The sequence below is a fragment of the Chaetura pelagica genome, unplaced genomic scaffold, assembly GCF_000747805.2.
Source record: "Chaetura pelagica isolate M959 unplaced genomic scaffold, ChaPel_1.0 scaffold55, whole genome shotgun sequence".
NCBI classification, from domain to species: domain Eukaryota; kingdom Metazoa; phylum Chordata; class Aves; order Apodiformes; family Apodidae; genus Chaetura; species Chaetura pelagica.
In genome coordinates this window covers 4,438,591-4,449,993 of record NW_009953571.1, presented here as the reverse complement: position 1 = coordinate 4,449,993, position 11,403 = coordinate 4,438,591, and the positions used below count along the sequence as shown (strand labels likewise).

The window sequence follows — 11,403 nt, the reverse complement described above, 5'->3', positions numbered from 1 at the left end:
CAGCATGTCATGTTCTTGCACTCTTTCCAAAGTATCAATCTCTAAACACTGTTGGATGCAGTGCATTGGATTTTGGACAGATCATTGGAGTCACCTGACATGGCTGGTTTTATATCTTTATAGTACCTGTGGTATGAGCAGAAATTCCCCGCTTAGCTACTAGTCAACCATTTGTCCAAGAGCTCTTTGCTCCTAAAGCACCTGTAATGCTGAACATTTTGATCACTAAACAAAGCCATTAAAGTAAAACTTATAAATAAAGGCAGGGACACTTTGAATGTCAAGCAGGTGGCTCCATCTATCCTGTGGCTTAAGGGAATTAGGGCCTTCACAGCAAAACCATGGATTCAACAAGGTATTTTGGGTTCTCCTGTCTTACACCCTCAGCTGCACCCTGGGTTTCAGCCACTCTGACGTCACCCAGCAGAGGGCAATGACATGCAGAAAGGAAGGGGTTATTGCAGGCCACCTCTCTGCTAGGGGATCTGAAACCTCTAAAATAGACAGCAAGGAATGTGGGGACCTCCTACTACTGGTCAGTTGCAGTCTTTTACTGGGAAAAGCTGACATGTAAGTTTGGTCTCTTGATTGTGCTCTTCTCCCATCTACCCATCTGAGAAGAGAACTGGTAATGCCAGAGCAGCACCCAGGCTTGGGGACTGCAGTTAGACATCTGTGGGCTCAGGCTCACCTTCAGTCTGCTCAGAATTCAGCACCATGATGGTGATGTTGGTGAAGTCTTGTTGTTGTGCAGTGTCTGTGACAGTAAGCTGGAAGACGTAAGTCCCCGCCTTTAGGTTGGAGATTTCTACCTGATCTTCTTCGTGCTTCTGAGAATGCAAAAGAAAGGCTTATGCAGAAGAAAGTACCTCTAATGAGGGAGTGAGTGAAGCCATGCAAGGCCCATGCTCCTGCATTAGGAAGAAAGGAGCTCAGCTGGAAACACCCAAGCAGATGTCTGGCATGAAAGATGTCTCAGTGTTACACAAACTCCCCAAATCCATGGGCTGGTACCCTCATGGAACAGCAGAGAGAAGGAAGATACCACAAGCTTAATTAGGTATTTCATGTTTTGGGACATTGTGAAGGCACAAAGGAAAATAAAAATCTCTGGAAAGAACTGAAATACCTGCAGTTTGTATAGTACTTTTAAAACAATAAAACCCATTATGAATCATTTACTTAGTACACAGGGAGTAAGCAAGGTGTATTGAAGAAATATATCCCCTTTCATTATGAATATGACAAGTATATTTAGTTTTAGAGATGGAAATGGGAACTTATTTCTTTGCCTACTGAGAAGTTTCTAAAAGAGTGAATAATTTTGTCAGAACAGAAAGCTGTGCTATTATTGACACAAACTTCTTCCCTGTCTTTGCTAACAATATCAGGCCTCCATTTTCACGCTATCTGCCTTTTTTGTTAGGTTTCAAGATACCACATTTTTGCCATGTATCATCTTAATGTAGTTAACAGCACAATACTAGAGGACTAGGTTGGTTGGTTTCTTTCCCCTTGAAAGTTGCTTTGGTTGGGCTAGGGGCAAGGAAGAAGGAAAGGAGCACTTCCAGATTTCCACAGCCCCCTCAGCACCCTAGAGCTAGTAATTTCTGGTCTTCAAAATCTGCTTTTCATTTGCTAATTCTTCCAGAAGGTGCCACAAGAACTCCATATGAGCTCCAAGGTATTCCAGAGCATTTTGCAGAAGTTTATGAGTAATAATTTCCTCTTCTAAAGCCACAATTTACATTCAACATCTTTAAGACAGGCAGCGTTCACACCCAGAGATCTTGGACCCAGTCAGGAGACATGATTTCTCTGAGCTCCAGCTCAGATAAAATAGGAGGAGAGCTCTAAAGAGAGGCAAAGTCCAGGAAAAGCCCCAGGAAAAGAGAAGCAGAGCCTGAGACTGGATCATTCAGAGCCAGAGGAGAGGAAGCACTAAGCTGGAGCAGAGCAAACTTAAGGGCAAGCCCGCACAGAACTACAGGAGTTGGGAGCAGAAGCAGCTCTTGCACCAAAGCTGCTGCTCTCATGGGTGCCCAGTCCAGGCAGAGCAGGCATTGCTCAGGAAGGTTTGAGAGGGTGTCTTGGTGCAGGGAGTCCAAGATCTGATAAGGCCAAGAAATGGCACATCCTAGTAGCATGTAAGAGGGTGGGGGCAACCATGAGGAGTGCTCCACAGCTTTTGAGAACAGGCTAGTGGGTGGATTGGCTCGAGAAGGGAAGGACAAGGGCACCTCTAAGTTAGTGGCTGTGAGAGCCCAACTTAGTGCAGACCACAGGTAAAGCTGCTTCTGTCCTGCAGCTCCCTACCTTCATCTTCACGGAGGGGTCTCCAAGGACCTGTTTCCATTCATAGCTGACTATGCCTTGGTCATCTGTGCTCTCTGTGCCTCTCAGCATCACTGGCTCCCCCGGCTGTACCCTCATGTCCATGCCAGTGCGGGCTATTGGAGGATGGTCATCTGCAGAAGAAATGCAAAACAAGGCTTGGGTAAGAGACTGAAGGGTCCAGTCCTTGTCTCCATTGCAGGTAGACAAGGGAGGGGGATTATTCTAGGCTAAACCACTAAACCACTGAAAAGGGAAATGCACCTTTGTGCCACTTGCAGCCTGAGCAAACAACAGGCAATCAATACCGTTACTACTGACCTCAGTAAATTAGTAACTCCACAACTCACTCTGGCCATGCCTTTGAGCCAGTTGGCTCTCTGGCCACTTCTGCCCCAGGAACCACCATAAAAGTGTGTCCCCGTGGCTACAGCCGCTGTGCTTCTGACCATCCTTTCAAAACAGCACAGAGCAGTCTCCACCCTCCACTTTGGAAGATGACCTGATGTGGGTGTCGAAGAATGTGGAATTGACTCTCATCACTCCTACCACCATCTCTAAGCACTACGTTAGTGTACTTAACCAGAGCTACACAATGTGGGATTTGAAAAGAAGATATCCTTCCTCCACCTCATCTTCCACCCCACTCTCTGACATGCATGCCTTAAAGAAAAAGCACACAAATGCCATTCATGAGATCATTATTTTTGTGCCATTCCATGCATTAACTTACTAGCAGCCTCCATAATCCATTAAACACTTTTCAAAGCTGTAAGAGATGAAAACTGATCCCTGCCTGTGTCAGCAAGAGCAGCCTAAACAATGACACCACTGAGCCTGACTCATAACTCCTTTCATCCTGAACATCTCTGATTGCAGGTTTCCTGCATAGTCCAGCCCATAAAACTCCACCCGGCCGTGCCTGTACCAAGTCAAAGACCAATTTTCAATTTCAACCTGAGTCTTTTGTAAAGGCATCGACTGTCATATGTAAGTTAGATATAAATCACTCTACCATTACACTGTTGTGTCAACTGTGACTGAAGAAGAGGATTAGTGCCCAAACCCCTTGGAAAACTCCTCCACCAGCTAATTACTTTCACTGTCATAGACTCACTCCTAATTTCCTGTTTGAGTGTTTCTGGATTCAGGTCTGAGCTGCTGACTCTTGTTAGAGCCTACTGAACGACCTTCAATGTAAGGCTTACATACAAACAAACCTGACATTCAAAACAAGCTACTTTTTAGTTCTTTCATCACTAAATTCAGTAGGATAGAGAGCTTTGCAATACATATTCCAGATCAGAGTTACCACCAATCCACCCAGAATCTCTTTATTTTCTACTGTCTTCTACTAAATGAAGACCTGCTCATTCTATTGAGGCCTTACAAATGCTGCTGCTGCCAGAAAGTCAAAAGTGAAATAAGCCTTCCCTTGTCTTCATGTTCAAGGATTGTGCTTGGCCTGCTCAGCTGCAAAATCAGGGAGGGTACATGCACACCTGTCCCCTGAAGTTCCCCTGCACCCTGTTCCCCAGCTGCAGCCCTGCAGCTTATCTACCTCATCAGTGGGCTGATGTGGCTGCAACAAGATCAAGCTCATATTGCCGAGCTTGATCCAACCACCAAAACAGACAGAGGACACCCAGCTGGACTGAAAGAGGCCAGGAAGATGACACTTGCATCACAAGAAGAGATACCCACCCTGGTGTCCTTTCACTTTTGGATGAGACATATCTACCTGCTGCATGCCAGAGTGATGGGTTCTGTCTCAGGCACAAAGACTGCTGAAAGACACTAAGGAGAGCCAAGTGAGGGTTGGTAAAAAAAAATAAATGGAGTTTTGCTTTATTTTCAGGTCATCTTTCCAAGGGCCACAGGAGCATTCACAGGCCAAAACAACAACTGGACCTGGCAACACCTTTCAAACCAAGTGGGAAAAAACATCCCCAAAGCCACCTTGTATACAGCACTACAAGCTCTGGAAAGGTGGCATGTTCATGCCATTCCTGCCAGGCCAACACCATGAGCCTGGCAGGCAGAAGTGAAGCCTGCTCCCTGCTGCCCTCCTGCGCGGGTGAGCCCAGCAGGTGGGTGGGATTGCATACGGGAAATACAAGTTCTTCAGCACCACAGAGTCAAATCATTAACTCACAACAACTCCAGATCATACTTTTCCTTCACATTTTTAAGCATGTATACTTATCAATAAATAAATAAATTGCAGGCCAAATATTTCTCCATAGGTCAATTTAGTTACTTTGGGTTGTGGATTGCACAGTGAAGTAAAAGGTTGATTCTGATCAATGAGACATCTATCTCACCAGATGCTGTCTCTGATAAGCTGAATTCCCCAACCCTCCTCACCTCCAAGATACCTGAAAGCTCAGTGACTTTCTACTCCACTGACACCAGGAAGCCTTTGCTGGTAACATGGCTCTTCTCCACCTGAGCTCCATAACCAAGTGCTGACTGAGCTGGAGCAACTATCAACAGACTATTCTTACTCCATTTGGTTTGTTTGGTCTGAATGTTGATTTGAAAAATGAAAGTTACTTTTGCTATAATGCTCTTTTGACCGTGGAAAGCTTCTGCTATAAAACTCTGTAATTAACAGGGAGATTAAAGCTTTATGATGCTGTTTGGTGTTGTGCTCTTTACTGTGCTCCTGGAGCCTCATCATTAAGTGACAACTTCAGCTTCCATTTATAAAATACTTTGGAAGGGGAAACATCTTTCTTTATGATCCAGGAGAAAAGCTTGATGGAGTAAATCCAAAATGCTTAAAGATAAATTTATATGGCTCACAGTGTATTCATGCCTCAGTCCCTGGTTTTTGTTTGTGGGGTTTTTTTCTTATTTCATCTAGCTTTAAGGCTTATGCAGTCAGTGGTTTGTCTGGCTTCACCTCTTAACAGTGAATAAAATGGAACCAAATTTGACAGGGGAACAGGAATCTAAAAGCTATTAAATTCCTACAAGGGCTGTCAGAGTAAGCATATAGGTGGAGGGAGAGATGCCATTAGGGACCTTGCTATCTGAATATGCAGGGCCCAGTGAAATGCCACAGCAGAAAACACTCGCAAAGCTCCCAGCTTGGGGTTTTTCTTTTTGGAGCTCAAATATCAGCTCTCGCCCTCCAGACACAAATTCACAAAAAACCAGATTTCCTCCATTCCAGCGCTCACACAGACACACCCCAAGCACACTAGACTATCAAGCAATGCCTGAGAACACCTCAGAAAGACTTGAGGTTGCCTCTAAAGGAGCTGCAAAGCTTTCCCATGGTCACCGAGGGGCTCTTGCAGCCTGTTGGCTGCGGCGACAGGAGCGGCTCTGCGCCGGGGACACTGAGGCTCTGCCAGGGGAAGGACCTCGCTGGGGACAAGATCACTGTGCAGAGACAGGAGCAGAAAGGAGGCCACCCAAATTCCAGTGGCCATGAGACATGCCACCTGGGAGATTCCAAGCGTCAGAAGCCAGCCAGGCCTGGCTGCTGCTGCTGCAGGCGAGCAGGGCTGGGCAGCAGCGCAGCTCCGATCTCGCCCGTTGAAACTAGAAAACTCTCCATAGTAACAGGCAAATGTAAGGAAAGGAAGATTCTGTTCCCACAGCATGAATTTGCCTGAGGGCAGAGAGAGGGAGAAGGGCCCAAGGCAATGGAACACACTGCCTTGAGAAAGAAAAACAGAGGCTGCTTCTGTAGGGGTTTGTCCTGGCTGCACAGCAAATTCAGTCACAGCAAAGCCCTATCATTTTTTGACAACTCATGCTAGACCAAGCGGCTGTCAGCATTAATTTCTACAGTGGTTTTTACGAGCTGCATACAGCAGGTCAATTTAACCTCTCAGCATGACTGAAATGATTATATATTTTCAGATTAATGCGATCTGCTGCTGCCCCAGGCTCCTTCCATCCTCAGTGTGAGGGAAACCAGTTTGATTTGCTTTAGCAGGCAGAGGGAAAGAATCTCTGGTGGGTCTTTGTGCCATTTTAGTAAAGAGCAGTTGGTTACTCCATTCTGCTTAGATAGTTCCAGAGCCACGAGGTGAGGTAGCCACAACGTGCCACACTTGAGTAAAATGACAAACAGTAGTTTCAAAGTGAGTGGAACCTGCTCATCACCTGCTCTGAACAGGGAGCTGGACCAGCTGGTCTCTGAGGTTTCTTCAGCATACATGAGTTTCTCAATCTGTGATGTGAGAACTGAATGGGAGAGTTCCCCCTCTCCTGGCCTGTGCTTGGCACTGGCAGATGAGGAGCCGGATCAGGGCTGAGCAGCATCAGCCAAGGGGACACCAGTGACTGGACCTGGGTCAGCCCCAGATGGGAACCCAGCATGGGTCATTCTAGTTGCAGTGTGCCTGCAGAATTGAAACCAGCACGGGACCAAACATTTGAAGATGGATGAACTTCAAGCTTGGGGAGCAATCCTTTTTGAATGCACTGCCGAAGTTCTAACATGCAAATCTCCCTGCATGGTGAGGCAGAAGCAGACAGAGCTGGAACCCTGTGGATTCCCCAGCACTTCCTGTCTCCCACTCACAAGCCCTGAATTCAACATGAGGAGAGTGTCACTGGGAATTTCACAACCACCACAAAAGGTTCAGTTCAAGAAACGGACAAAGGTTCAAGGAGGTTATTTTCCAGTTTCACACCCAGAACTGGTTTGCCTAGACCAGAATAAGCTCGGGGTAGTTACTTAAACACTGGGCTCCATTATTACCAATAAAGTGCATGGCGAGCCTGCCCCTCCCGCATGAGACAGGCAGGAAACTCGCACCAAAGTTCAGGCTGGGGAACCTTTTAAGAGGATAGTGCCTTTTAACAACAACATCAGAGACTGTGGGCTGTACGTTAGCTGGAACAGGTACAAGACAGAACCACACCATCATCACCAGTTTATACATGACTCAGAAGCTCTTGTCCTCCAAAATACTGAAAATATACTCAGGTGATCTACAGAAGCTCAGATTGCAGCTGAACTGACCATTGCCTGAACCCTCGTGTTTTTCTGAAGGTGTAACACAGTAAGAGTGGCTGCAGGGGGTTAGGGCAAGGGTGCCTCCAACCCTGTGTTCAGGTTCCAACTCTTGCTGTGGATGTTGGAGCAAGAGCAAGAACATGCAAGCATATGCAATACTTCCATTCTCCCAGCTTTCAGCTCCATAAGGCTCAGGACACACTCCAAGATGAATTTTGTCTGTTCAGCAGCCCCCAGCTGTGCTGTCTCTTTCAAGTGTTATCTAGTCTCCTCCTGAACAGATAAAAAACTCTAAATTGAACAGGTCTGCTCCTTGCAGCAGTACTGTGGGTCCTGCAATACATGGCATTTTTGTTTAATGCCACCCACTGGGACAGCTGAACATATATTTCACTACTCATTAGAGAAAACTACGCTTTTAATCCTCATTACTGCAGAGGACATCTGGAGATTGCCACATGGGCATACCCTAAAGGCTCCTAGGACACTTGACAGCAGCACATAAAGGAAAGGGATGGATGATAAAGCAGCATTTAAGCTTCCTGCAGACCTTTAGAGCCAAGTCTCAGGGGGCTGCTAATATCCCAGGCTCCAGAGCAGCTACAGAGATTCACATTTTAACAGTGATACAGCACAACAGTGGGAAGACTAGACAGTTTTGTCTCCAGTGCAAAACCTGGGCCAAGATTTTTTGTCTATAAACATTTGGGAGGAAAACCCGGCATGCTGAAAACAGCTTCCTTAACACTTGGTTCACCTGGCCTCTTCAGGCATCCTCCAAAGCTCTGGAAGCAAAAATGCTGTAGTCTTTATACGGCCAGGTGGACAGGCTCAGTGCCTCGGGGCTCCTTCATTCGACCTCCTGCACCTGCACCTTCGCCCCCTTCTCCTCTCCCCCTCAGTGGCAGCCAAGTGCCTCCTGTCCTGCCCAGACAGGCCCATGCCTGCTGCCTGCACCCACTTCTAGCACAGGGGCTGGAGGGGCTTGGGCTTTTGGTTTAGCTTTCTTTCTGTCTGGGTTGGAACAAAAATTCTTATCTGTCTTCTTAGGTGTCTCATCAGCTGCTGTGGGGATGAGGGCCCAGCTTGTGTGGTCTCGATTTAGCATTTGTTATTTACTATTTCTCCAGTAAAATAACTCCTTTTCAGCTCTGGATTAATAAATACCAAGCGTCCTTCATCTCTTTTCCTGCCAGCCCTCTGACATCACTCAAGGTGCTTTGGAAAGCTTTCAGTACCAGTCAAAGGACAAAGCCTAAACATTTCAGGAGAGGAGGGAAATATCTTTTCCATCAAAGCACAGAATAAACATCGCAGCCTGATCCGAACACAACACAGCAAGATGTCTGTCACTACAGACCTGCCCAGCACCCTGCACCCTCCGAGAGTGCAAACATGGGGTGTAGAGCCCTTCCTACACTTCATGGCACAAGCCCCACGGGAGTGAGGAGGGACCTGCCCGCCTTGCCAGGCATCGCATCCGTAACAGCATTTCTGGCATGTTCTGCACTTCTCACTGATAACCCCTCCTGGGTCCTCCTGCACCACCACAGCCACCCCAGCATCTGGGAGAGTATGGGGTGCTGGTCTACAAGGGTGAGGAGACTGAATTGCTCAACAGGACATTGTGTTTTAATGTAATCTTGTGAAATCAGGATGTACTGGAGATGATGCATTCCCTTTTCCTCCTACAACCAAGCATGCAGGAGTTCAGACAGCTGCCAGCATGCCAACTCGAATCCTAGAGATGTGGGCTTCAGTTCCTCAGTAGCTGCAGCTCCCATTGAAAGGATTTTGAGCCTGGAATGGAGATACAGGACAACTGCTCCAACCGTGAGATTTACCAGAAGGCCCAAAAATGTGGTGGGAAGCGAACAGGAGGGTCAGAGGACAGAAGAACCACTTGTGCCAAGTTGCTGCTCGAAACAGTGACACCCAAGGACTGCTCTAGGAAAGTCATGCCCTGCTCCAAAATCCCTGCACTGCTACTTTGGATGGACAAAAATGGTCAGTGTGGGGTTTGGTGCCATTTATCACCTCCAGAGCCTACAAGGCTGGCACATCCCAGTAGAAGATCAAAGACCTCTTCAGCTCAAGCAATCCAATCCAAGCCCATGCACACACCTGGACTCTCCCCTTGTCATCTTCACAGAGCCTTTCCTTCCCATCACGGGGAGGGGGCATGAGGAGGATCACCCACAGAGATATCCCCTAACAGCCCTGACCAGGCATCAACACGTAATAAACTGGTTATGGTTGCCAAAGACCTAGTTGGACTAGAGACACCCTGGCCTCATTAGGCTTCCTCCAAAACATGAAAGAAGGAAGCAAGAGGAGGAGTTGCCTTGTTTCCAGTGTTTCTGAAACACACTGCATTTCTTTGGAGATGGCAGATCACACGGCAGGCAGCCAGCTCAAGATCAGTTTGTTTTCCACCTGGTTTTCTGGATCCAGGTGCAATCTTTCAGAGCAGGGAACCAGGGATTAAGAAATTAAAACCAACCACCAAAGGGGGAGTTTTCTAATCAGCTCCCCCCCAACTGCTTCCTCTCCTTCCCCCAGCAGGAAGGACTACCCCCAAAAAGTAGAGCAATACTGAGACACCACCATTCAGGCTGCTGCTCACAAGATTCAGGCGGTGGCCAAATGCAAGGTAGGTGGATTGCGTCCTGCCTCCAGCCCCTGAGCAATTAAAGAGATGAATGCAGCACTTTAAAATCCAGTGGTGTGTAGATTTTTAGAGGATTTCACTTTCCAACCTCAAAGGCCTGGGGAGGGAAAAGAAACCCCGTACCTTTTACTCTGCATTGTCATAAATCGAAAACATAGCCTGCGCTTGGTAAACACTTGCTCCACCTGCTTCAGGCAGGCTAAAGAACACCTCCCTCTCCATGTACTCATAGGTAAACTGAGGCACAGATCTTAGCCGAGTTGATCAAAGTTAGGGAAAACCTTTGCAGCAGAGGTGCCTATAAGACCCCCACCTTTAACACAGCTTCATCTTGCCTGTGTGGCAGCACGGCTGCACAAACGACAGCTGAAGCAGTTGGCACCACTGGCCCTTAGTGCTCTTCCAGCCCTGCTTCTCACAGATCCCCTACAGACCCCTTACCACTAGATCCGTGATCCCGCATTGCCAGGTAGGCATCATACACGTCCTTCCTCAGGAAGTTGAGAAAGCCGGTCTTCCTGGCAAACCTGCAGACGAAAGCCTGCTCGTAGAGGCAGTTGAGGAGAAAGCAGCCCTGGATGTGGTCTTCCTCTGCGCCTGGGACCTGCTCCACGAGAGCCAGGTTACACGAGGGGTCCTTACAGCAGGCCCTCATGCAGTCCCTGCTGCGCTGGACCATGGGGGACGACAAGAAGGTGGCTCCGTTCTGGACGGAGGCGTCTGTGTCCAGCACCAAATCTGGCATCCCTGCTGTATAGTCTTCCAGGCATGTTTCACCAAAGGGTTTTTCTTCCTGCCCCTCACCAAAGTCCGCCGCTAGCACCAAACAGACCCAGAGCACAAACCACGACCCTGGACTCTCTCTGGCCATCTTGGTGTCCGGCTCCTCAGCTCCTTGAGACCGTAATCCTTTCCTAAAGGAAGAGAGAAGACAGATGAAGCCAAGAGGCACAGGTTCCAGGTCTAGGGCACCTGGAGCGCGGCCTCAGCAGTGCTCTGGGTCCCCATTCTCCCCGGGGTGGCCGGTGTGTCCCCCCCACCCCGCAGCTCATCCGCAGGCACGTGCTCCCGGCCCCTCACCTGGCTGGCCTCAGGTGACAGCGGTGCGGGGAGCGGGGCGGCCCCGTGTCCCCCGTCCCCTCACCGCTCAGGTGTGCCCTCACCTGCGGCCGCCGGAGACAAAGGCACCGAGAGCGCAGGAAGTGAACACCAACTCCCTGGGAGAGGGGGGAAAAAAAAAAAAGAAAGAAAGAAATACCCAGTCACTCCCCTGTGTGCTGAATTGCGTAAGAGGAAGGGGAGGAGAGCAGGGCTGATAGCATCTTCCACTCCCCTGGGAAGGGAGCGGAGGGATCCCGGGGCGCTGCGCACACAGGTGCCCGGAAACGCGCTGGGGATGAGCATCCCCCCTGCT

The 11,403-nt window shown here is 48.4% G+C and overlaps 1 protein-coding gene across 1 annotated transcript in view; it reads right to left on the bottom strand.

Annotated features, from left to right (window-relative positions):
- SPINT1 (serine peptidase inhibitor, Kunitz type 1) overlaps positions 1–10,860 on the bottom strand; it is a 17,637-nt gene extending 6,777 nt beyond the window's left edge. Inside the window, exons 1-3 of the mRNA XM_009999565.1 lie at positions 10,431–10,860; positions 2,317–2,468; positions 692–830 (exon numbers count right to left, since the gene is read on the bottom strand). Coding sequence (XP_009997867.1) covers positions 692–830; positions 2,317–2,468; positions 10,431–10,860 — 721 coding nt within the window. The remainder of the gene's footprint in view (positions 1–691; positions 831–2,316; positions 2,469–10,430) is intronic.
- Between the last annotated feature and the right edge of the window lie 543 nt (positions 10,861–11,403).